The 26,719-nt window shown below is 44.2% G+C and overlaps 1 protein-coding gene across 16 annotated transcripts in view; it reads left to right on the top strand.

Moving 5' to 3' along the window:
- tjp1a (tight junction protein 1a) overlaps nt 1-26,719 on the top strand; it is a 58,276-nt gene that overhangs the window by 20,975 nt on the left and 10,582 nt on the right. For 6 of the 16 annotated variants that reach the window (XM_057024341.1, XM_057024289.1, XM_057024270.1 and 3 more), the window contains exons 3-16: nt 15,952-16,008; nt 16,979-17,103; nt 17,260-17,362; nt 17,482-17,809; nt 18,465-18,571; nt 18,917-19,085; nt 19,205-19,340; nt 22,069-22,208; nt 23,183-23,288; nt 23,399-23,549; nt 24,674-24,782; nt 24,867-25,086; nt 26,076-26,260; nt 26,383-26,478. In XM_057024341.1, coding sequence (XP_056880321.1) covers nt 15,952-16,008; nt 16,979-17,103; nt 17,260-17,362; nt 17,482-17,809; nt 18,465-18,571; nt 18,917-19,085; nt 19,205-19,340; nt 22,069-22,208; nt 23,183-23,288; nt 23,399-23,549; nt 24,674-24,782; nt 24,867-25,086; nt 26,076-26,260; nt 26,383-26,478 — 2,032 coding nt within the window. Of the gene's footprint in view, nt 1-3,144; nt 3,256-4,443; nt 4,885-15,951; nt 16,009-16,170; nt 16,345-16,978; nt 17,104-17,259; nt 17,363-17,481; nt 17,810-18,464; nt 18,572-18,916; nt 19,086-19,204; nt 19,341-22,068; nt 22,209-23,182; nt 23,289-23,398; nt 23,550-24,673; nt 24,783-24,866; nt 25,087-26,075; nt 26,261-26,382; nt 26,479-26,719 lie in introns of those variants that run through there. The other 10 variants (XM_057024272.1, XM_057024297.1, XM_057024308.1 and 7 more) reach the window with 5 other exon arrangements.

Below are 26,719 nucleotides of genomic sequence, written 5' to 3'. Positions count from 1 at the left end.
GTGACTGTATGTCTGGTTATACATTAACCCACGGAGACAGTCGCACTCAAACATTTGCTGCGCTTATACATCAGAGATTTTGAGGGTACGCGTTGATTTGGCCGCGTCAAACACATCAACCAAGCCGAAATCTGCTCCCGCCTCCTGCCTCTCTGCAGGGCAGCCACAACACAAATCTCCAACTCAAAGCGCAGCAGCCCGACCTGCGTCAGACTTGTAAATCTTCAGTCTTCCCTAAAAAATCAATTACATGCTACTTTACGTACGTGTCAGATGGCGTTTCAGTGCCTACTGCTCGCTGTCAACACTGTAACCGGAGCTGCAGCTGCTGGACCCACTGAGACATGACTCTGTCTCCCAGTTTAAGGGAGGCCGCTCTGTGTCGCTTGTTAATTAGCTGGGAGATTTACGCCACACTTGGCCCCTCACACGCGCAGACCCAGACGTAAGAATATTAACACTTATGCCGTCGCTACAATGTGTTTGTAATCTGCTTTGACGCGACGTCGTGAGTTAGCAGCATCGGAGTGATAAATTCCCATCTGCTGTTGTTGGACTCGCTCGGAACGAAAAATAAATTACATAAACATCTCTAAAGCTCGACAGCCTGGATGAAAACTCTGCCGGCCTTGTTCCATTCCAACTCCTTTGTGTTGGATATGAGCTCCCTGACAATAAGAAACATCTTGTCCTAAAACCCTCTGACAGCATTCTTTTCCATAACCAAAACTGCAGATCAGGTTTGGATTTAGTTGAGACGTCAGCAAACATGCGCCCGGTTGTGTTCCTGCACTGTTATTACGGCCTCAGGTGGCCATCGACTGTAAAATTAACCACCATTTTGACGGCGGCGTCTCCTCATCTGACCTGGGGCGACAGATAATTCCGACAGAATTAACAGCTCATCAGTATCCAAACTGTGTGTCAGTCAGGGAGGTTTCTCTGATTGCCAGGAAATGCGACAGTTCAGCAGCAAAAACACGACCACAGTATTGTTCATACACTTGCTATTACATTCTAAATTCCTCCACTTCCTGTTGCTGTTTATTCCCCTTTGTGTGCATCTAATTTATCTGCTTCCATTTCCGTCTTAGCTGAAATTCTTATTAATGCACAGGAAGCGACCTTCTGTTTGTCACGGTGAAGATGATGTAGGAATGTTTTTGCAGGGATCACAAGGGTTCCAGAGCGCGCCTGTTCCCTCCATGTTGCATCTCGAAGGACACACTGGCACAGACACTTTGTAACACGTCGCTGGGAACAAACTGCATTGTTGGCTGTTCCCTCACAACAATGAAGGGAAAAGGTCGAGTTGCTTGAAGTATTTAGGGGCACAACACACACACACACACACACACACATGCAACTTTAATTTACAGTCTCATTGTCAATCATGTTTAGAAAGCATGATACAGTAGTAACTTTTTACTTTTCATGCATCTTGCTTGGACGTTTTCCTTGTTAAAAGTGTCCCGGACATGTAGCAGAGATGGGTTCACTGAGGTTCAGCAGTGGCGAGAAAGTTCCGAAATCCTCATCCGTTGGAAGGAGAATGAGTAGGAAAGACGCAGGGGAAGAGGAAAATGAGATTTTTTTTGGTTGGTTGATCATAGACTGGGCCTCGGAGTGAATGTCTTCAGAAGATCAAAAGGACCCTGGTTCTCTCAGCCACTGACCGACTTTGGTGAATTTAATACTCCAAAGGTTTTTTCATTAGGAAAAAGGGTCTCCAAATAGCTCATTTCTTTCTTTTTTCTCATACTTCTACATACTTGTGTTGTAAATGAATGAAACCAACGGTATTATTGATTTTCTACAATAACAAATATGAAAACACCACTATTCGTTAACCAGGTTATGCAGCATTTTATTTAGGAGTTGAGAGTTTTCACGGCCGAGCCCTAAATCTGTCTGCTGTTCCACCAGTAGGATGGCAACAGCATTTAGAATAATAGCCTGTTACGGCAAACATATGCTGCTGCTCAAAGTCAACACAGCTATCAGGCTGGGGGCGTCATAGAAAGAGTTTAAATCTATTATATGTTAATAGGTCTGTGGCGCGTTTCAGGTCCTGCTGTTTAACCTCCACTAGGTCTTTGCTGAGGCGACCCGAGACCAGTATTTAAGACCCCCCTGACCGAGATGATGGAGAACCCTCACACACTTACCACATTTCAGAAATCTTCCAGGGGTATTTTGCATCAGGTTAAGTGTGAATGGCGGGGAAGGTAAACCTGATCTGCCCGTTTCCCACCTCAAGGTACTGTAATACTACACGGTCTGCACATGATGTCTCCTTCATATGCAGCCAAGGAACCGGTTAGGTCCATATTTGCTGTGAGAAAATATATCCTCAGGGTTCTAATGATTAATGTCCACTTTTCTTCATCCCCCCACACCTCATCTAATACTAATAATTCGAACGCCGTCTTTAGCGCGCTGCCTTTTTAAACCTAATAGTATTACAGAAATTGATCGAGAAGCTCTTCCTTTCTCCAGAAGGTTTTTATTAGTATGTGGAAACAGAGAGTCTTTCTGGACCGGTGCAGCCCTGGGTCAACAGGGGGATAACACAGACTAATTCGAGACAGATGAAAACGGAGAACCGAGACTATCCGGTGGCCGTGCGGCATTCTTCTCCGTTCGTAATAACAAAAGTTGTGCGTTCGCTGAGGTGAATGCCTCTAAACACTTTATTACCCACAGGTTCGTGTTGGTGGAGCGTGCACATTATCCTGTTTCACTCCACATTAGCCTTTTCGCTGCAGGAGATGCTGGTTGAGTGAACCTTGTGATGCGCTGCAGCCAAAAGTGGGCCTGCGTGTTCCGCTTTGTTTCCCGTGTGCCTGCTCTTCCATGAGTGCACCTGAGCTTTGAAGCTGCCCCTCGCCTCAAAGAGCCGCGTCTCCCTGCTTGTGTATGTGCATTTGTGAGAGGGAGAAGGTGAGGGAGAGGGACGGCAAAAGGGCTGGAACTGAGGGCAGAGTTGCTTTGATCCCGCTGGAGTGTCGCTAATGTCATGCAGCTCTTTGCCAGAACATCTGAGGTACCATCGCGGGTGTGGATCGGAGTGAGAAGCGAGCAGCACAGGAAGCGCTTTTTTACTGCAGCACTATTTTCTGTGGTGTCTTTGCCTCTGAATTACTGATAGGCAATCGCCCGCTGATCATGTTGAATATACTGCTGTCGGCGCTGCTCGATCCCGACAAGCATCTGAGGAGCTTCAGGAGAAGCGAGCGCCTGGCATCCATACTGGTATGTTGCATTTTAATTGCATGATTGGGAGTTGTCTCTGTTTTGTTCAGACTTTTCTGTTTCACACCCACGTGTTAAAAACAAGGATGGGTTCTCCCTGGCTGAAGAATGCTGCAGCTGTAGTTTCGCTCTTTCCTCTTGATATTCGGTCTTTCTGGAGGTCACACCGGTGTCTGCAGCCCTTCAGAGTTATCTGCTTCTCTCGACTCGTGGTATTTCAGCTTTGTGGGATTCTGTCTGTTGGGAATTAACCCCTCAGACCACCTACACTGACCCCAGACCCTCCTCCGCAGCGGAAGTAAAAGTTGAGAGGGAATGTGAGTGCTCAGACTGTTTGGAAAAGATGGCTGAAGTGATTGGAGATATCAGTCGCTGCCGTCCCCATAAACACGTGTAACTGAAACAGGGGACTCAGAAAAGGTATTATTGTCTCACACTGGCTCCTTAGCAGCCAAAGTTAACATTGTTTACTGGAAACACAAGTAAAGCGAAACAATACTAGCTGAGATTGTTGCATCCTGTGGGTGGGGTGTGGTTTAGGAACCAGTGAATGGCTTTTGTGGTTTCCTGCAGGGAGGTTTGTCAACCACATGCATCTCTCGAGGAGAATAGTTTTAATTATTTAAAAAAAATGTAAGACAATATTTAGCTTGCTGGTCAATTCTCTAATCTTCTGAATAGAGTGCAACTAAAGCACACATAACCTGGAAGGGAACATTTGGCTTGCATATTCCATTGTTTTTGATGTGAACACGAGCTTTGGGTGGCACGATGCCTTTGTGTTTATTAACTACGCGAATACTGCCTTTGCTTAGCCATGAAAAAGGCTTAAAATGATCTGTATTCAATATGTAGCAAATGAGCACAAGATTGTCCATCCCTGTACTTAGAAACAGCATTCAACATCAGCATGGACAGCGGCGTCGCTTCTCCTTATTGTATCCCGGACCGTTGATTCCACCAAATAACGAGGGGGAGGCAGTTTCTCCCATTAGGCGGATATTTCAATAATTGCTTAAACGAAATCACCAGTGAAGTGTAGCGTGCACTTGAGCGCATTCTGACGAAAATGATTTTTATTTAATAGGAAATCGGGGTGTAAAATTGACGATGACCCTGTTTCTCAACGCCGCGTCCCCCTCCTCCCTCATAATGGTTCGGTCCGCACTGGCTCGACACGGCCGTTGCTCGCAGAGCTGGGAGCAGGGGAAGGTTTAGCCAGCAACCATTGCTAGTGAGCGCCGCCTCAGTGATGCCTTCCACCCGCAACTTTTCATCCAGAGGTTAGCGACCAAACGTCCCGACGAGGTGCTTTTCTTCCCTCCATCGCGGCGAGCTTCTCCCACGGTTCAACACCCAGCTGGGCAGGCTTTAGCGTTCCGGGCAATGAAGATAAGATCATGAACTTTGGACTTTCCATACGGTTTTTCGTGACATGTTTCTCGTCGTGCCGGATAAAATAAAATAAGGCAGCCCGGCGTGGCGGCAGCTGGGCGGAAAAATCCAACTGGAAAGGAAAAAGTGCGCACTCTCCCAAGTTATTCTCAAAGGAAAAGCGCCCCCAACTTTTAACGTGACGCTGTTGATAAGGAATAGGGGTGGAAAATGTCCTCCAAAGCCTCCAATAAGGTGGGTACCTGAGCCGGGAATGTGTGAGCAAGTGGGACCGAAAGTTTGTCAAAAGCGGAAAAAGTTCAGCTGCAACTGTGAGGAAATTGTCACTTAAAAAAAAAAATTAATCCTGTTTGTACTCGTGAAGCAGCGTAGTGAGTGTGGTTTGTGCGTGTTTTGATTAAGACTTATTTTGAAATCTACCACCAGCAAAGACTTCCTGTTTTGCCCTGTTTAAATAATGTGTCCGGTACTGTTTGTTCCCTTTGATAAGGTGTCACCTCCTCAACCAGCTGGGTTTATTGTGAGGCTCGGTGTACCTGTTGCTCCACATGGTATCAAACCGTGGCAGCGCCGAGAGAAACCGGCCCAGTTGGGCTTTAATGGGACCCCAGACTGGGCTGAGAGGATGCAGGAGGTTGAGGCCAGTTTGGGCTCTAAAGTCTGCTGGTTTCACCTGCAGGAATATTACAGCTGAGTGGGATTAGTGTCCGTTCAGAGGGCTACAAAAACAGCTGGATGAAGCCTTTGGGTGTTTTTAGTTCTGGACTCGTTTGTCTTGACCGGTCATCTACACTACTTTTGAAAATTCTGGAATAAAAGCTTTTTAGCGAGTTTAATCCAAACGACAAAGTCTTTGGTTTTTGAATAGAAGTATTTATTACTGTAATAATCCACTTGATTTAATTGTATTTTTCTCTGTCTGACGGGTGAAGAATGTGCCGTGTTTGTCCAATAGAGTTAGTGACATTCAGGTTGGGTCGGTTCTTCCTGTTTGACAAAACCAGCTCCATCGTGTGAGCTGCTGACGTTATGCACCATAGTTACACCTTGACACACGGCGAACACCAGAATAAGACAACAGGCGTTCCTTGCTTTCGTCTTTATTTTTTACTTGAATCAAAAGTAACCCCTGTTGCAGCGTGCCGGTGCTTAATCTCTGTCCGTGAACAGGTGATGACTTTTATTGATAAGACATTTTTATTTTTTTTTTTTGCAGCACCCTTATAAACGCACCCTCAACGAATGTGAATATCCCAGCAGTCTTCTCTGTTTATATAATCAGTTTAACACACTTTCTCATCACTTAAAGGTTCCTAGACGTCTGTTCAAAAGGACTAGTGACCTAATGACCTACAGAGACACCATATTTATTAGCTAACAAAGCAAAATGTGTAGTTTAGAAACATTAAGCTCCGATAGAGGAGGAAAATTCTGCTTTAGCTTCATTGGCTTGTGTTAAGTTTCACTGCCTGGCTGTGACGCATGATAACGGTTAAAATGCTGTAGTGTTTCAGAACACAACCAGCATTTAATTTAATCTTTTATTCACTCTGTGCATCTCATTCTTTGCACAGCAGAAACAGCAATAGTTAAATCTTGCGTTGACCTAATGCTGACATGTGGGAGCAGCTAAACGTTCATGCGGCTTTGGCGGATGTGTTGCTGTGAGGATGGAAAAGGAAACGTGCTATCGTACTGTTTGGTTCCGCTGGTCGCACAGGCGACGGAGGAGACCAGCGTCAGTCAAAGCAGGGATGAAACCCCCAAAATTCTGAATATTTGGTAAAAGGTTTCTTTTTTCTTCAGGAAAATAAGGAAAGACTTAAAAGACTGCCAGTGGTATCAGTTTCAGCAGTTGATCTCTCAAGGAATACTTCAAAAAATGGTGAAAAAGAGCATTTATTATGATTATAAAGACCATTTAGACTTGTATTTAGTGTAAACAGACTGATGAGATGGAAAACACACCGAGTTCTAGACGGCTTTGCCAATTAGGCTTGCGAGCTCGGACCAGAACTAAATGTGTGTTGCTTTGATGCTTGCATGTTTTTGCATTTGCATCAGTGAAGGAGGGAAATGTAATTAAAGTGCGAGGGCGACACAAGTGTCCTTGTGGCTGTTTTTCTTCTTGGTCCTGCCCCTTCATCCTTTTGAGGGTAACAAGTTATTAACAGTAAAGTGGAACAAAACAAATCTGACGTCGAGGAGAAGAAAAAAAAGACTCCAGGAGTTACGTCTGCACGGAGCTGCCAGACACTTTTACCTGTCCGTCTGTAACAGAGCAGCCTTTGATTGTGGAGCCGGTCCTTGAGGAGAGCAGGTGTAGGCGGTCTTTGTGTTTAAAACCAGAGGGTTGCCATTTGCCCGGGATGAAGACAGCGGCTGGGGGGGGGGGGTTCAGCTGCGCTTCACTTTTTTGGCTAATTTGTCTGAAGCTGTGACCTATTTGCATCCAAACCCACAAGAGTGTTTGGTGTAATTTTGCTGACACAACACATGAGCCCATTGAAGGGGAACGCACATTTTGGATTAATAAAACATGATTCAGACGCGTTGTGTTGACTGAAAATACCCGGCGAATTCGCAGCCGAGACCAGGACACACGTTAGCCTTGGTGGCAACGCTGGCAGCAAATGAACAGGAGGATTCATGATATCACAAATGGAGGCAAATGTTAAACCTGCTGCACCTTTGAGGCATCGGAACTGCGTTGAGAACTTCCTGCAGCTAAAACTCGGAGGGAAAACCTGTAACGGGAGCCACAGGGCACGGCATCAGAAAGTTTATACGTGTCCTTTAAGACATGAGACGCGCTCCATTGTTGTCACAATTAAGTTATTAGTTGTTATTCTCTTGTGAATTACAGAAGGTAATTGGATCAAATCACAGCAATCTTCTTGTCAGCGTCCAGATAAAAACCCCGAGAGAAGGCAGATGTTTGTGTTCCATGCTGGGAGACGCTGGAGTGTGACAGTTATCAAGGACATCTGACCTGTTTGTCTGCTCGTCCCTGGAGGAGAAGACGGGGCAGACGCACACAGCAGGGGGCAGGTGGGTGGCAGGGACAAAATGAAGGGGAGCAGAAAATGCCTCCTGGGGAGGGAGACGTGCAAAATGGAGAATGGGAAGAGTGAGATGGAGAGCTCCAACGGATCCATCTTGGGTCGCGTTTCCTTTCCTTCGCTACAGAATGGTCCTTCTGGCTGGGCGGGGGTGAACTTTTCTTGAACTAGGTGCCGTTTTTCTCAGGGTGCTTAATGTGAGGGGTGGGTGAGAGATGGGCATCGCAGGGAGAGGGAGAACGCATGTGGCAGCAGCCCTGGCTCAGCTGGTTGGGAAAGAGAGAAAGCCTGGAACAGATTTATCCCAAGGCTTCTTCCCCTACAAAGCCTACAAAGTAGGGCTGCATGATTCCAGAGAAAATATGATTTTTATTTTGGGCTTGGAATCCAGATCATTATTCTCTGGCAGTCAGTACAGTAAACATGATATTAGGAAGCTTGATTAACACTTTTTTGACAGTTGTTTCTCATATGTGCCGCGAACCTTCAGAATCCTGTCGAACCATGAATCAGATGTTTCTCTTTTTTCAGCCGTTCCTTAACTGAGCGGTTTTCACTTTCACTTAGGGAATTTTGGAGCCGTGCTTGTTTTGGAATGAGGTCATTTGTTGCATTCATTTACCTCGAGCTCCTACCATGAATGAACAGCATTCCTGCTGACTCCATCGTCCATAGAACGTCGTCCAGAGGGCCCGCACGTGCCTCTTTAATTGCAGACTTTGAGAAAGTGAACTCCTGTGTGCTGCAGGGTGGGAGCAACACACACAGCTCTGTGTGAGCAGCAGGAGGTGTGACCGAGAGAAAAAAAGTTCTACGTGTTTCGGTGCTGCTCCATGTGTTAAAATAGGTTGTTTTTTTAAAAAAAAATCACATTTAATGCATTCTGGACTGAGTGAATTTTTGAATAACGCGTTTGGGAAATAGATGTGATGCGTTCTGCTTTCGCCTTTTAGTGCTCCAGGTGTATTTTTAGATCGCCTCGCTGTATTTATTCAAAAAGTACAGTAATATCAGCATTAGTTTATGAATGCATTATCTGTGCTGCGTCTCTGGTGTGTTTATAACCAGTAAGAATCTTTCATCTCTCTGTGAAATGGTAAGCAAAGGCCAGTGGAGCTCTGGGAACCTGCGGCTGCAACAGTAACTCATTAATTCACTATAGATTGTGCTCGACAACATGCCTATTGTCACCAAGTACTCAAAAGACTTGGGAATGCTATTGAGTGGGCTGGGCCTCTTGTTTTATGGCACCACGTGACTCCACAGACGGGGAATTCTACTGTAGAGCTGCACAATATCTGTTTTGCAAAGCTATTTAGTCTGTTTTGGGATCACAATAATAGTAATAACTGGATTTTATTTGGAGCACATTGAATGTGTCGTTGCACCTCGTTTTTAGCACTCTTTGCCCAGCTGCATGAGGATCTACAACATGGGTTGGAATGGATGAATGGCAACCTAAACAGTTCATACCAGACCAAAGAAGCTTCTTCCAGTTAACCTTGGGACACTCCTTCTGTATGTTCATCAGACATGAGGCTACTCTTGGCCTCTCACCAATAAAGCTGTTATTGTTGATTACAGCTTGAGGGCCTCATTCACAGGCACAGTTACATCATATTTATATATGTGCAACTGTCTGATAAACATATTCGGAGGTAGTTCAATGGCTTTAACCAGTATCATACCTTTGAATAGGATTGACAGGGATGTTTAAGTTGTGTGAGTGGCCATGGAGACGCATTAGCTGCACTGTGTTCTGTGTGTGAACTCTGTAAACGTGGCCCAAATTGCTTGAATTTCGGTCTCTTTAAAGTGCTGTAAGCACGGAAGCGTTTGCATTTTTACATTTCATATTTTCTATTGATTGGCTTTTAAGTACCGAGGTAGAGGTTAAGATAGAAGGATCTAAAGAATGAGTGGTGTAAAAGGTGAAAGAAACTGTCTGGAATAAGTGAGAGAGCTGTGCTTCCTTTTCTGCACATTTGTGTGTGTGTGCGCGTGTGTGTGTGTGTGTCTGATGGGTGGGGAATCCAAAGGTTCCAGTGCTGGACCGGGTTATCGCTCACCTCGGAATACAGCTGGTTTCCACAGATACAAAAACAAAGAATAACCTGTGTGTGCGCTCGAGTGTGTCTTTACATAAGAGCTCACATTTTAGATGTGGATTTCTGGATGAGGGCTGAAACATGCTGTCTTGATATGTGCAAGTGTGCATGTATGTGCTTGTAAATACAGTTTTACAGCAAAGAACAATGCTAAACTGTAACACCTGAAGTTTCTGTCTTCATATAAACCCACAACCTCTGACGAACATCACAAAAGGGGCAGCAAACAGACGAATATGACACATTAATTATTAACTTCAGCTGTATTTTTTTTCCACAAGATAATTAATTATAGAACAAATAAGCGCACGCTAGACACATTAAACACAGAATTAAAGGTATTAAGAGAACACTCAACTGTTTTTTTTTCCCTTAAACATTTTCTTTAAGGTTTGAGTCCAACATTTTTGGCTGTTTTCCACAGCAGCCTGTGGTTTTTGTAAAGATGGCTTCCCCAGGGGCTGAAGGGAATGTGGCAGCTTGGAGTTTACCATTCAGCCCAACCTTCACCCTCAAAACACCTGAGGGAAAAACAGCTTTCTGGTCCAGAGACTTAGGAATTCTGGGAGGCTATTTAAAGTGCATGAGAAATCCACTAATCAATCTAAAATAACGAGAAGGATTGAGTCACTGTCCCATATGTTCCCGCCACCCGGGATGACCTCAGCGCTTCCTGATGTTGAGCTCACATGACTCTGGGATTAGCTGAACATGAGATGTGAGTCAGGTCTGGCTGCCTGTCCACAGCCAGGAAGATGCACCACTGTAAATACAATATTTCTCTTACTTGAATGACACAAAATGATACTTAACAGTCAAATATCACTTCGTTCCTTGTGTCTAGGTCGAATTATTGACCTTTGGACTAGTGCCGAACCCATTGTACCGAGGAGAAAGCTGCCGATTCAAGCTGGGAAATAACAGTAGATTCTTCTGCTGTCACGCTCGTTTGGGAGCATAGAAGGCATTTTATTATCTGTAAAATAAGAGCTGCAGCATTAAGACAGGAGCACGACTAAAACCTCACGTTATTGACACGACTCTGCCCTCCATCCTTCTGCCCCCTCCAGCTCTCCGTTTTCATGAGACGGCCACAGACTTCAGAGGAAAGCATGGCTCAGATTAACATTTTAATCCAAAAGCCTGGATTAATGGTTTTGTATTTTATTTCCACTCTCACTATGCAGCAGTGATTCTGTGTCAGATACTTTTGAGCCGCGTGTGCGTGTGTGTTTGTGTACACGCACCATTTGATAAGTGTCATGATGGAGGGATTTCAAGCTGCTGTTTAAACCTAATTAATAACGATGCACTGGTGCATCGGCCAAATACAAATCGGCAACGGCCGATATTCCCCTCCACTCGTCCTGGAGCTGTGGCCGACTCGGAATGCCAAGGATCCGCAGCCGGTGTACACACACGCCTTGATTTGAATGGAAGCGTATCTGCTCCGCCTACATTGTGGAGTGGAGACGCAATGCAAAGGTCGGCTGCACACGGCTGTAGTGTTGGGGGGGGGGGGGGCGTTGCTGCAGACAAGTGTTTTCACTGTCGCCTTCTTATTTTTGGGCCCAGAATTTCATAATGGGTGCATCCCTATGGAGTCAAGCATATCAGACCATGGCAACATCCTCCATCGCTGCTGAGTGAGATTTTACGTCATCACGATCGTCATCATCCTATTGGCTGTTTGCCCCCATCTGCGCGAGCACGTGTGCACAAAACTGCAGCCGTTTCCCATTTTTTAGGGTCCCAACCTGCCCAATAGTAGCAGTAGTGCTATTTATAGGTTAGCACGGAACACACCAGTGTTTTCGCTCCAGGAACAGCATGAGCATTTCTCTAATTAAGTGTTGTTTGAGTGTTCTTTTGCCTCCTTCTCTCCTTTGGGTCTACTAGGCAGGGAGAGACGGTTACCATGGATTCAGTTGCCCCAGTGAGGATGAGAGTTGTGGTTCTGGTTTGAGATGCTGGCCTAAATGTTGTTTTAGGAATCATTTGAAGCTTCAGTTTTGCGTTTTGGTGCCATATTACTACAAGGACAAGTCAAATTCTTGCAAAAGCCGCCTGGCCGGTGACCACTTCCTGTCTTCTGGAGAAGTAAATGAGGTTCAGGGTGCTGTCTTGAAGACCAGGTGAGACGTACGACAGAGAACCAGCAGAGAGCAGAGGGATTTGGAAGCTGCGGCTTGTTCATCCAAACAGGAAGAGCGGTTTTTCCTGTGGGTGCAGTTGCTGCTCTTGCTCACATCCTGTCTAAAAGGAGCAGAAAGAGAAGCAGGCACACTGACCTAAAGCTCTGCTGGGGTTTACTTGATGTCATCTTTGTAGGCTTCCTGCTTCAAGATGCTTGGAATGTCTCCCTTATCTGCCCAGTAATCTAGTGTAAACAACAAATGGTTCCCCATCAATTACAGCTCCAGTCTTTCCTCTATCTTTAACTTCCAGTTTATCTATTTTTCTCTTGCGTTTAACTTTTTTGATTGCAGTTTTAACAATTAGTTTGAATTGGCCCCGCCCACATGCAGTGACTTCATTGGTGGACGACTGATAAAGAACTTTTTTTTCCCAGTTACAAATGTTTTCTCTCTTTTATAAATGTTAACATGGCCCCGTGATGTCTAAATGAAATGTTAGTGCTTTGTTCAATAAAAGGATTAAGCCGAGTCGGACTTTAAACACACCAGTTTCACAGTCCTGCCCTGAAGGTCCAGTTTGACCGCCTTTCCCTCTAAATCCAGCTAATCACCATCCCCGGACCACCTTTGCACCTCCCTCCCACCTCTTCTGCCAGGGACAGGGCGCAAGAGAGGCTTTTACATGCCCGAGGCTTTCAGGTGCTACATGACGGTGGTCCAGGAAGTTGTGAACAGGTGAAGCAATCAGGAGAAAAGAGCAGATCCTCTGTTTGCATGGGAGGAGATGTCCAGACTGTTACGCAACAGTCTGAGCTTTTGGAGACACATTTTTGTACTCTGGCAGCTTGCTAAACATTGAATTAGTCTAGAAAGTGGCACTTACAGGTGGGGAGGCCCTCCAGATATGCAAATGTACGCACTACAGCAGTGTAAAACGTGAGTTTAGCATAATATGTCCCTTGTTAGCCATCCAAGAGCACCGTTCCCAGTTGATTTATTCATTGATAACGCAACACCTTGCTCTTAAATTCCTGACACATTCAGAGGATTCCTGCGCTGTGATGTTGATTCCACTTGTATATCAAACATGATATAGAGACTCTAAAGGCATACAGTGAAGTTGGTAATGCCTGATTCGACCTGATTCTTCGTAGTGTTCTACAGGAGGTTATTATTGTCCATTTCATCTCGCTTTTTCCCCTCCGTTCAGCTCGCTGGTATCAGCGTGCCCTACAGAAATGGATTAGTCTGAGCCTTTGAAGAGCCTGAGTGAACTGTTATCATCTGCACTGGCCTGTGTGTTATGGTGGGCCAGGCTGGCTGGCTGCAGCCTGAACAAAGAGGCCCTTTAGTGTTAGATCGTGGTTGTGTGTGTCTGTGTCTGAGAGTGAGGCAGTACATGTGTGTGTGAGTGCTAGCTGCTCTTTGTTTCCCAGCCCTGGGCCTTGCTGGCAAGAGCCCGGGCCTGACTAATATGGGTGTATAAATACACCAGGCTGCCTCAGTTTGTGCAGCATCAAGAGCACCATTGTTTCACGCGGCTGTGTGACTTCTCAGATAAATTTCATTGTTTTTATCAGTTTTTCTATACTCCAGAAAATTAAGCACGCTCAGGTTGACGTTTTCTTTTAGCCTCGACTCCTGTCTGTGTGTAGACTACACTGTTTTGTTGTTCACGCACAGGCACAGCTTAATTTGCTCTCGTCGCTACAAAAAAATGATACTCCTGTGTTGGTTTTAATGTTGTGAAAGGTGAGACATAGCAGAATGCCTTGTTGACGTCACTATTCAATTATCTATTTATTACATTTGTTAATTTGGGGCTGAGCGCATCCTGCTTATATCTCAGCCAGACTGTTAATTAGCTCCTCACATGGCAGTGATTAATAGTGTAATAGCCTCATCTAATAGTTGGAGCTGCAGTCCCGGAGGGCTGATCATCCCAATCAGCCTCTTTTCTGTTAGCACGCTGCTGTAAACAGCTGGTTGGTCCAGCTCATATAGCTACTGTACAGACCTTCGAGTGGGATGTCCTTTCAGAGGTTCAGTTTCATAGGATGTAATTCAACTGGAGATATTAATCTGTTGGTTTTTTATTATTGTATGAAACATAGAAATGACCTTTGGCCTTTCCACTTTATTTATTTATTTATTTTAGCAGATCTTGTACCTGTTCTGTGATGTTGTTGGTCCGTGTCACCCATCCGAAGGCCTTTTTTTCATGGGATTTACAGACCTTTTTACAGCAGAAGCCTGAATTTAATCAGTATGAAAGAATAAAGCAGCTGGAAGACCGAAGGCCCATATATTCATATTGTATAATTTAAAGTGTGACCTTTTCCTGATGCTGTACGTTGTCCAGTCCCCAACCCCTGTGCTCGTACACCTCCCTCGTTCTGGCCTTTAGTGCAATCCACAGTTCAAGGACGAGGCCACCTGCCTGCCAGCCCGCCTGGTCACATGACCCTGCACACTGTTATTTCTAATCATGGCGCATCCCTTTTGTCTGCCAGGACTGTTGGATGACTGAACAGATGAACGGATGAATGACTATTTGACAAAACACTTCAGTGAAATGAGTGTCTTTGGGAATGTTGGGGGGAGCCATCATTAAATGGGTCAGGTCCCACCGCACAAAAGCAGCAGTTCGGAGTAGACGTGGAGAAACTCTGTTTGCCAATTATGGACATAAATAACATCCCTAAAGAGCTGCCATGAAAATTAGGGTCAAGGGGTTAACAGTGTCTAAAGGTTCAGACCCACCGAGTGAAGTTGCTGATGCACAAACCCAGTTAGGAGACCTCCAGTAGCCAAGGTCAGTATCTGCTGGGTTAAAAGCTTATGTATTAAGCCAGAAGTCGTTGCCACACCAGCGCCAGTGTCGACCCGCGTGCTAGGGCGAGGTGCCACCAGACGTCCACAGATTAATTTAATGATGTTCATTTGTAACATTCATTTAGAATCTTTTACAAAGTGTTGGCAGATCAACTGAATTAGTCAATTTGACCTTTTCAAAGACAGTCTTGTGTTCACCTTACGATAACACCGTGTAGGAGTTGACCTTTGACCCACTCAGGTTGTCTCCTAGGTGGATGATGTCATGTTGAATCACAGTTTCATCGTGTCATAAAAATTCTTTTGCCAAGTGACCGTGCAGTAGCAGCCCCGCCCTCTACATCCACAGTCGGAAACATTTCAAATAGTGACGCGCATGTGTCACAACACGGCCTTAATCTGTTCGGTGCCTTACACCTTGACCTTGAAAATATCAGCTTTAAAGGAGCTGGACATTTTCTGTCCTTGATAAACGGTCCCCTAAGTTCCCCAAACGACCTGCCTTGCTAGACACAATACTCTTAACATGAACTGTAATCATATTTTAGTCGGCACACATCATTTTGAAAATGACATCAACAGTAAAATACCAACCAGAGGTTGCCGAGACACTTCACCTTCATCATGTGTTTCAGGTCGCAGCTCGTTGTTTTATTATTGGAAAACTAAAAATCTTTCTTGCGTATAGCTTGTCGGAGCAGATAAAATAAAGGTTATCAATGAGCTGGCTGAGGCGGCTTCGCTGTTGAGCCTGGGACTATGGCGATGACAGGGTTGAAACCCCACGGTGTGTTATTTTAAACAGTTGATTATAGAGGGCGTAATAAACGAGCACCCTGCCACGTGTGGCGGTGTTTATGGTTCTTTCCTTCCCCTGTGACTCGGGTCTGCGCTCAGCACTTCTCCATAGACGGCTGTATTCCCGGCAGGCAGACAGGACGACAACATCATGCTGTGGTTTTCTCTGGGAGTCCAGTTAAACACTCCTCACCCAGTCAGATGAGGAATGCGTGTCCGATAGCAGTGAAATGATAACGCTTTCTGTAACTTTGTATGGAATAACCAGTAATTGTGACTAAAAAAAACCCTCCAAAACGATCTTCCAAGTACATTTGAATTAGGTAACAGAAGATAAATCCAGCTTGTGTTGTGTTGCAGAGTGCAGCGATGGAGGAAACTGTCATATGGGAACAGCACACGGTGACCCTTCACAGAGTAAGTGTTTACAGCGTTCCGTCCTCTCTCCCCTTTCTTTTCTCTGGTCTTCATCCCCTCTCTGTCACTCCTCCGGCATCCTAAAAGATGCACTGATGCCGTGTGTGTTCAGCAAATTTTCGTCCCTGTTCCTCTCCCCGTACAACTCTTTTCTCTCTCTGTACTGAGAGCCAGCTGTAGCAGCAGGATGTGCAGTACTGAAACAATAGTCAAGAAACCCAGATGGCAGGAAACAAGACTAAGGAAGACAAAAATCAGCATCTACTTCCTTACTACTTCATTTCATTTCCTTCCTGTTGGCAGCATGCTCTTCTTAACGCAACTCCATGGAAAGAGGTGCATCATTGTTTCACTCCATGTGCTTTTTTTTTGTCCAGTGGTGCGTGTATTCGTGGTAGATTTTAAGAACCTCTTAACCTCAGTAGCTAAGATTTGGGCAAACGACTGATTACGTCCCCTGGCACAATCGGCACCATCAGGGTTCTTGCACGTTTTTAAGCCGTTTCGTGGAGGAGCACTAACAAACGTCACACTTAATCCTGAAGTTCTGAATGTCATTTAAATTGAGATTAAACGCAACATATACTGTTGTGCCACGGGATTGTGTAGAGCACCAGTCTAGACTGTTCTGCTTGATTTAATCTAATTAGTGGCTGCTTTATCGGAATGAAGAGGCAGTTTTTGTGGCCTGCAGCTCTCATTCTTCTATTTCTACTTAGTTTTGTTGTCATTTACATCACAGAGCTTCCTCTCCCAGTGCTGGCAGTATCCAACACAGCGCTCCCTTAGCTGTCTTCCTGTCAACAGTTTTAAGACAATCATGCATAGTAATGTAATGTAAATAAGCCGTAATCTAGCTTTAATCCAAAAGAAAAACATTCTGGAAATTGGCCTGCATCCAATGTGGACCAAAGTAGGTGCAGGCTTGATGTATTTTACAAGCAGTAATTGATTTTTTTTATGTGTCCAGGCCCCGGGTTTTGGGTTTGGCATTGCCATCTCGGGTGGACGAGACAACCCTCATTTTCAGAGCGGGGAGACGTCCATCGTGATATCTGATGTGCTGAAAGGAGGTCCTGCAGAGGGATTGCTGCAGTACGTTTCCCACTCATGCCATGTCTTTGATGATAATGCTGTTTCTAGTACTCAACAAGGAGACTGTTATTTAAACCGTTTTACAGGAATATGCAGATTCACACACATTCGATGTGCCAATGTATTGATGGAATGATGGATGTTGAATTGTTTTAGAGAGAATGATCGAGTGGTGATGGTCAATGCGGTCTCTATGGACAACGTTGAACATGCTTATGCGGTGCAGCAGCTCCGAAAGAGCGGCAAGAATGCAAAGATAGTAAGTATGACCTTGGATACTTGAGCATTCCAGATTTCGGTGTACATGTTCTATTTTTAGCGTTGTAAAGAAAACCGTGACATTTGCCTCTTACATACAAATGATCTGGTTATTCCTAGACTATTCGACGGAAAAGGAAGGTGCAGATCCCTGTTTCACGTTCAGGGGACAGAGAGACAATGTCAGAGCACGAGGAAGAGGATAGTGATGACGAAGACGGCTACGACCACCACAGTGGTCGTCCTGGTCGAAGCGGCTACGAAGGAGCAAGTGGAGGCACCGGTACCGGCAGACGCCAGGACCGAGAGCGTAGCAGCAGCAGCAGGCGGGATCACAGTGCCTCTCGTGAGCGGAGCGTTTCCCCGAGATCCGAACGCCGGTCACAAGTTTCCTCTGGTCCAGCCAGGCCTGCCAAAGTCACCCTTGTCAAGTCCCGTAAAAATGAAGGTGAGAAACCTCTGTCAGAACTGAGCACATTTGGAAGTTTCCTGGTTCAAACAAGTGCAGACAATATCTGTCATTGCAAAGAGGTGTCTCTGGGTTTAGCAACAGCCGGGTCAGACCCGTTCATCTCCATCTGTGTGGGTAAAGCTTAAACTCCATCTCCAACACTTTCACCAAATCTCACAAAAAATAACTTTGTAAATCCCCCAGTTTGTTCCCAACACCGGTCATAGTGATACATATTGCTCACGTTCTCCCTTACTTTTACTTACCACAAATGTTATTTGCTTTCTTTAAACTAAAACATTCTTCGCCAATAATGTGGGCTAAATTTAGATCTTTAATTTATAATCCCACTTTTTACATCTCTTCAAATAAAAACAAGTGTATACACCAAATATCTGGTGGCAGAGAAAAGAAACAAAATTTTTCCAATAAAACTGGCTTGTTATACATTAATAATCCTTTTTTTTTTGCTGTTCAGTCGCCATTAACCTGCCCGCAGAGCAAAGCTAAAACAAAAATATGTTTAAACGTCAACATGTGTTTATAAATCACATTGAAATATTTGAATGTTATCACAAGTATTCCTGATACGGTGGGATGTATATAGAGACGAATGGATCCTTACAAAAACTGTTTTAATGTACTCTGAAAGTAGAGTATGGGTTGCGCTTGGCCAGCCACATCTTTGTGAAGGACATCTCCCCTGAGAGCCTTGCTGCCAGAGATGGAAACATTCAAGAGGGAGATGTTGTACTGAAGGTAAGAAAACAGTGTTTGGAAGCTATGACCTCTGTTAGAGGGTTTATAGCACGTCTGAACATTTAATTTATGGGGGCGGTTTACTGGGAAACTATCAGTTAATTAGTAAATAGGGTCATAATCTGCAGGAACAATAGAACATTTATATTCTTTATGGAAAATTGAGGTCGAAGCCAGTTCTGCTTCAAGCATAGAAAAGATATAAAATCATTGTTCTGAAAGAAGTCAGGATCCGTATCAATATCGGTGTGAGTGTCTTTTGACATCAGAGGCTCAGATTACCGTATATCCTGACCTGGTCTGTCCCCTTCTGGTGCTGACGTCCCCCCCCCCCCCCCCCGGCAGATCAATGGCACCGTTACGGAGAACTTATCACTGATAGATGCCAAGAAGCTGATCGAGAGGTCAAAGGGCAAACTGAAGATGGTGGTGCAGAGGGATGAGCGAGCTACACTGCTCAGCATTCCTGACCTTGATGACAGCGTCCCCTCGGCTAATAACTCTGACAGAGATGGTGAGGCTCCGACCACGCCGCCTCACATTGCTAAAGCCTGTAATAATTCCATTGCTTGCTGTTTGAACACTCTTGCTTTATTGTACTGACCATGTACGGATGCACGATCTGATTTTCAGACATTTCAGAAATCCATTCCCTGACGTCAGACCATTCCAATCGATCCCACGGGCGAGGCAGTCGATCGCGCTCCCCCGACAGGCCCGAACCATCCGATCATCTCCGTCACTCACCGCGACAAATCAGCAATGGCAGGTAAATGGATCCAGTTCAGTTCAGCTCATCCACAGAATGTTTGCAGAAAGTCATTTGATTTAATTATTAAATAATGGATCCCTTGTAAATCATGAAGCATCCGACACCCCTCCCAGGAGCACGCACACGTCTGTGACTGCAAATCCAGTGACGGGAAGCAGTTATCAGTCATACTGCAGTTGTGCGTCGGCACTCCCACAACTCCCAACTTCACACATCCATAATTTATCGGGCGCTTGAGTAATTGCCTTGAATCCCTGATGGTAAATCAGTAGATAAAGACATTGCATGCATAAGCACTCACTCCCTCCGGAGACATCACAGCGTTCCATTAATGCTTTGTCCTGGGAGTAAACTGGGAAAGAGGCATCGATTCATCTCCGGGTGGATTAAGTGTACACTCCCAGGTCTTTGAATGGCCTTTGCCTTTTAAAACATTTGACTTTTAATCACAGCTCTCTTTATCATGCAAGCTAGGTTCAATTAATATATAATGCATCGCACTATTGTGCTTTAAATATTTTTGAAAATGTCTTTAATGTAGCTGTAAAGTATCATGTGTATTAATGTAAAATAGTTTCTCTGTTCTTATGAGATTTTCAGAAGTTGATTTAAATGTGAGTTTGTTCAAAGATTTGGACTAAAATCATTAGACAGGACAGGAAAGGAGTCAAATAAAGAGAAAATGAGCTGCTCTGAACTTGAATCCAGTTGGTAACTTTGCAAAATGAATCCAGGCATGCTTGTTGTGTCTCCGGCTCCAGTGACAGAAGGCTGAAAGAATCTTGCTTGTTTAGGGGACGAAAGGTTAAAGCTTTCTGTCAGACTGGAGTCTTCAGTTGTTGATGCAAAGTGGAGCTCGGCTCAGTAGTGCTGCCTTATTTCTCTACCTGGTTATATTTGACTTTCTTTAGAAATATATCACCTCAGGCAAAAATGTACAAATACCCACAACTGAACTTTAGCCGATCAAAAGTGGTCCAATTCATTTTTTTTACATTCCAACATCCCAAAAGTTGTCTGATCTCTATGTGGGGAAAATAATTTAAACCATTTTAAGATTTTTTGAAGCCCTACCTCTTACTTTTCCAATAAACCTCTAAACTGTCAAGATCATCACCTCCATCTTTGCGTTCCTGACAAAACGGTGCAGCATGAGTGGAATGTTTCTATTATCTGTCAGTTTAAGAGGTGAGAGGAATTTGACATACTTCCCACAGCGCTTTGTCCCAAGCCTGATGGTTTACTTAACCTGATTGGCCGCAGAGCTGCGAGGCATTCATCTGCCCCAGGCACGATACTCTTGGATATTTTTACATGCAGCCAATATTCATCCTGTGTTGAACATGAGCGCCGTCTGGACACATGCACAAGGCTGTTAAAGAACTAAACTGCAAAGCTTCATAATCGGCAGCATGGTTCACTATGCAGAGACAATTATGTAAGTAAGTGCTTTGTGTTACAGTTACTGTGTTTTTAGACTGATTTTTTTTAATGTATTGTACTTTGGTTGACGATCTGAGGCAATTTTTGTTGTTAGAGATTTTTATGTCTCTTTTTTCCTGCTTTTTAACTTGTTTGGATGAAAAGGTGAAATGGTTGATGTCTGGATTCATCTCGTTCATGCGTATACACCCACTGTAAAGATGTGAAAGCAAAGAGTATAAAACGAGCATGTTGCAGCTCCAAATTGTCCTTCCGTGACAACGCGGTGGCGTAAATGTCTCAGATTCCATTAATACAACATATAAAACCTCAGTTCAGCATTAATATATATACATATACAATATACATTTGTGAAAGGCCCTTCTGTGTTTAAAAATATACTCTACTTTTTATATATTATTCCCTGTAATCTGCTGCAGTGTGGCAATGCACATTTTGGGATAGAAGGCTGCTCGGCGAGCGGACGGCCCAGCCCACACCTTCACATACTTCTACCAAAGCTTTTGAATTCAGATCAAGCACTGTGCCAGCTGGCGGTCATGTGACCACAGTGGAATTCAACCATTGTTTTAAGCAGCAGAGCTTTTCTACTCTGGTAGACTTGGCCTGCCACACACACACACACACACACACTCTCTCTCTTTCTCTTTCTCTTTTTCTTTCACACACACACATGCACACTCCCTCTTTCTCTTTCTGTCTCTCTCACTCACTCACTCGCACACATACTCTCTCTCACACCCACACACACTCCCTCTCTCTCTCACACCCACACACACTCCCTCTCTCTCTTACACACACACACAAAAAAGTTTCCCTTGTTGGTTTTGCTCAGGTTAAACAGGAACTTGGACTGAAAAGTATCCCAGCTCAGGGGTTTTCATTGGGACATTTGGTCAGTCTTTTCCTCACTGTCTTTGCTTTTTATGAAAGCATATGGACAGATTTCTTTTCAAGAAAATATTTATTTTAAATTTAACCCAAACTATGTTGACGCCACCTTAATGCAATTATTTTAACACTGGCACTGCATGCTGTATAAACGAGCATCTAGTTAAATAAAATAAAATGTAGCAAACTATAAACCCGAGACATAATCTTTGTGTTTATTTCACCTTTTTTATTGATCCAATAAGACCATAACATGATAAAAACAACCAGTCTTGCGAGGTAAACTACACATTATGTGATTATTATAAGCCCTGATTTTTTTTTTCTTTACATGGTTTCTAACTGAAATCGTTTACATATTATCTCACGGTGTTATTTCTGTATGTTGCAGCCAGCGAAGTCGAGACGAGGATCGCATTTCGAAGCCTGGGGCCATGTCCACGCTGGTGAGGAGCTCTGATGATGGTGTCCTGTCACAGGGCAGTGACCAGGCCAGCTCCAGGGATGAGAAGATCTTACCCCCACTGCCTGGTACAAACAGCTTATTTTTCCTATTTTTCATGATAAATGTGTCTATTTATGCATTCAGGCACATCAACACCATGATACCATTTCATAAAACTTACCAAATTGAAATATACCCATTTATAAAAATGGGAATAGGAAAGTAGTGCAAGCATTTTGATGGCCAAACATCTGAAATGTCAAGTAGGCAGTTACAGATAAAATACTGCCTGCAGAAATACTCCACGGGCAGTGTGTAGCAGGCCCACATCACGGTGTGCAACATCCGCGTGGACCAGATGTTGGGTCTAAAGATCAGGGAGGATTACTCTGTTTTGTTTTCTGGAAGATGTACGCCCGAGGAGAAACTATAAAAAATAGAAAACTGCAAATTTCCAGCAGTAGCCTGAAGTAAACGCCTTTACTACACATAAATCCTTGTCAAGGCTACTGCAGTGATTTCAAGATAACACCTCAAATCTTTCCAATCGTCACGACAACATAATACTTCACTATATCGGTGGAAAAGTGTACAAAGGAAGTGTTTCTCCGACTGGACACGTAAGGGTGTTTGCTTTTGCTTCCGTTTCACAGCTTTTACTTGGTTTCACATCACCGTTAATTCGGAAAAAAAACACAAGAAGCAGCCGAAACACTGAGATCTATTTCAAAAATGAAGCGTTCAGGCAGAGGAGGCCCGAAGTCTTGGAGCCCATCTGAGAAAACGTTTCAGCGTTCTCCCACATCAACAAATGTGGATGTCCAGCAGATTGAAACTGAAGCGAACACAATAAGATGAATCATGTCAGCCTGGAAATGCTTTCATACATGAATAAGCCTTAAGAATGAAATGTCAAACTTTAGTCTATTCACCAGACTGACCCGATGTTCAATCCCTTTTATAAAACTGGGGATCTGAGTAGTTAGCATACAGCATGAGAGTCCGTCCAGGAAACCAGGAATGATATTAATATAAGCGATATGCGTCTGTTTCACGGCAGAACCAAAGCCCGTTTATGCACAACCCGGTCAGCCTGATGTAGACCTGCCCGTCAGCCCTTCTGATGCCCCAATCCCGAGTGCTGCGCACGACGACAGCATCCTCAGGTAAATACCCTCCACATTAAGTCACAGTCGCTTTTATAGTATGTGTCCTGTATGTTGTGTGACTTTTAAATCACTTTAAAGCTCCAATTTCTGCTCCCGCTATCTTTCAGGCCAAGCATGAAGCTGGTGAAGTTCAAGAAAGGAGACAGTGTTGGGCTCCGGTTAGCTGGAGGGAACGATGTGGGAATTTTTGTGGCTGGAGTTTTGGAGGACAGCCCTGCAGCCAAGGAGGGGCTTGAGGAGGGCGACCAGATCCTGAGGGTAACATTTTTACTCTTTTTCTTATGTATGAATCCGATTTTCTCTGGTCCTCTATCAGCATGTTGAGTAAAATATGGTCCTAAAAGACTGATGGGATTATCACCAGCTCAGAGATTTGGGAGGAAAGACCTTTTTTTCTTAGGTGATTTATCCCTTTTGACTGAATTTTGCATAATCATTTATAACAGATCAGCAGGCAGGTCTAAAAGTATTTTATCACTGGGGTGAGTGTGGGATGAAATTCAGCTGTGAAATGAAGTAATTCCATGGACACAATCATTTTATTTCCAGTACAATGTATCTTTCAGCCTGTGAGTCATTCAGGCCACGAGTCAAACGTCCCCTTGTCTTCATGTGAAGATGTAATAGAGGTCGCCCTTGCTCTCTGACCTTGGAACAGTTCACTTTTTGTCTGAACACTAGAGTAACATTGTTGATGGGGTGAAACTGTGTTGATGTCAGAGTTGGATCCAGTCTGACCCGTTTATGTACGAGCCACCGAGTCCACCTGCTGTTTAACACTCTTATTGTAATCTGTTATGCTATTGTGCCCAATAATTTAAACATATTTAATCACAGCAGTAACATTAATAGACTTCTAATTATTTCCATATGTCTTGTTAGTGGAGCTCAAACGTCCTGCACAGCAGAGGCCTCTTTCTTTATTGTTTGGTATGCTACACAAACATGCCTGAACTTCAAGCACATTGTTTTATTCACACAGTTTCCCTTAGGTGTGCTAAAGATAAAGACGTCAAGATCTCCTGTTTGTGGGAAGGATGAAAGTGTCTTTCTGAGGTTTAGCCAGCCGGTCCATGTGTTTCTGGTTCTCCAGCTACACCCAAGCTGAGTCAATAAACAGTAGTTATTGTGTTTGGGAGAGCAGCAGGAGGCGAGGAGGAGACTGCCTGGTTATGGGGTGAATCACCCTATCGTCATCACTGTGGATTTGTTTTTCTTTTCATGTGTTGTTCCTCATATTCTGTGTCAGATAAATGGAAGCAAGCTGTTAAAACGTATTGCTAATGGAAGGGAAATATTTTACAGTAGTTTCAAGGCGTCCAAGCCCAAAATGTGTCTAGCATTACTGCCACAGTGCGATACCTTGTATTCTGCATTTGCAGGTGAACAATGTTGATTTCGCTAACATCATCCGGGAGGAGGCTGTTTTGTTTCTGCTGGATCTCCCAAAAGGAGAAGAAGTTTCTATTCTGGCTCAGAAGAAGAAGGATGGTCAGTACTGGCTAAATGAAGCTCATTGTTCTCATCGCATTGACATAAAACAAAACAAAAAATGTATTTATTCCTTTTTTCCAGTTTATCGGAGGATAGTGGAATCGGACGTGGGTGATTCCTTCTACATCCGGACGCATTTTGAATACGAGAAAGAATCTCCTTATGGGCTGAGCTTCAACAAGGGAGAGGTGTTCCGTGTAGTAGACACGCTCTACAATGGAAAGTTAGGCTCCTGGCTTGCCATTCGTATTGGCAAGAACCATCAAGAAGTAGAGCGAGGCATTATTCCTAATAAGAACAGGTAAAAGAGCCTCCATGTCACACCTTAATTACCAGTATATCTTGTTGTAGCACTTAATGAATGGACAGTTGGCGGCCGTTGGAGTAGTATCATCCTAGGAGTTGATCTGGGAACGCCTCAGAAGGATTTCCTTTTACACAGTTGCATTTTACCCTTCGATTTTTATTGCTTCGTTTCAGTGATTCTTCTTGTGAGTTAAAGATACAGTTTCTGCAATTGATAACTGGAAGAGTGCGCACCAATCTCCAACATTCTCCACTTTCTTTTTGGCAGAGGAGGTTTGCTGCATAGATACAGTATCTCTGACACACATTTCATAGTGAAATATGTTTCAGCTCCTTGGCCAAGTTACGCTTCAAACTTGGATGCGTCAAGCACCATTCAAATCAATATTGTTCTTTTTCTGGGTTGTTTTATTTAAAAATATTACATAATGTTTGGCAGTCCGTCCCAGATCTTTGTGATGAGTAGAAGAGTGGTAGTCCACCAGAAGAGAGAAGAGCAGCAAGACAAGCAGCATCTGGAGCAAAAGAAAAACAATCTTAAATCATCTAACGTGGCCCATTCACGTGCGTGTCTATCAAAGCTCGATAGATAAGGAGAAAACAAGCTTCTCAGTTTCGGGTCAGGATGATGAGTCCAAAAAAAAACTTTAAAAATGTGCATTCACTCTGGAAAATATGCTGCTCCCCCCCAGGCTCCCATCAGCTGCAGCAGATGTTCATTAGGAGGAGGGGTTTTTTAATGCGTAAAAAGAAATGCTGCAGAAAAATGTACCGCATCGCCATGACTCTTAACCACATATTTACAGATGTGGGTAGCAAGTTACCTTTAGTACTAAACTAGTAGCCATTCAGTAGCATAACCACTGAACATGGCAGTACGAAGGTGCCTTGTTCTATATCATTACACCATAATAGCTATGTAATCTTACTCGGTCTGGATAATTGGACCCCCCCATGACTCTGCTCTCACTCTTGTCTGTCCAGAGCGGAGCAGCTTTCCAGTGTGCAGTACACTCTCCCCAAAACACCAGGCGGCGACAGGGCCGACTTCTGGAGATTCAGAGGGTTGAGAAGCTCTAAGAGAAATCTGCGGAAGAGCAGGGAGGATCTGTCTGCCCAGCCGGTCCAGACCAAGTTCCCTGCCTATGAGAGGGTGGTGCTGAGGGAAGGTAATGTTAACCTTATGTGACTCTTAACAGTGAGCTAGTATTAGAAAATAATGCCTGGTCTGATGTAGGATGCTGCCTCTGAAGTGTTGCCATTGTCATGATGTGGTCTTTCTCTTGGACAGCTGGTTTCCTGAGACCCGTGGTTATCTTTGGACCAATAGCAGACGTAGCCAGAGAGAAGCTGGCCAGAGAGGAGCCAGACATTTTTGAACTAGCAAGTAAGAAAGCAGTCACTTCTCACGTTTGTGCGACCTCTGACCTCTGAGGAGCAGCATGCACCAGTTTGATTCATCATGTATTTGGTGGATGATCACTTTGTCTCCAAGATTTTGGTTTGTTTTTCTTCTAGTTTCCTCCTGGGTACTGCTGTCTTTGTTTCAATTCATTACATTTATTTAGCCCTCTCTTTGCCTTCTGAGAGCAGCTACTTTAGCCTTTCAATATGCTGCATTTTATCTT

The sequence above is a fragment of the Takifugu flavidus genome, chromosome 2, assembly GCF_003711565.1.
Source record: "Takifugu flavidus isolate HTHZ2018 chromosome 2, ASM371156v2, whole genome shotgun sequence".
Classification (NCBI taxonomy): domain Eukaryota; kingdom Metazoa; phylum Chordata; class Actinopteri; order Tetraodontiformes; family Tetraodontidae; genus Takifugu; species Takifugu flavidus.
The sequence above is the reverse complement of the archived record's forward strand: the minus strand, read 5'-3'. Positions and strand labels throughout refer to the sequence as shown.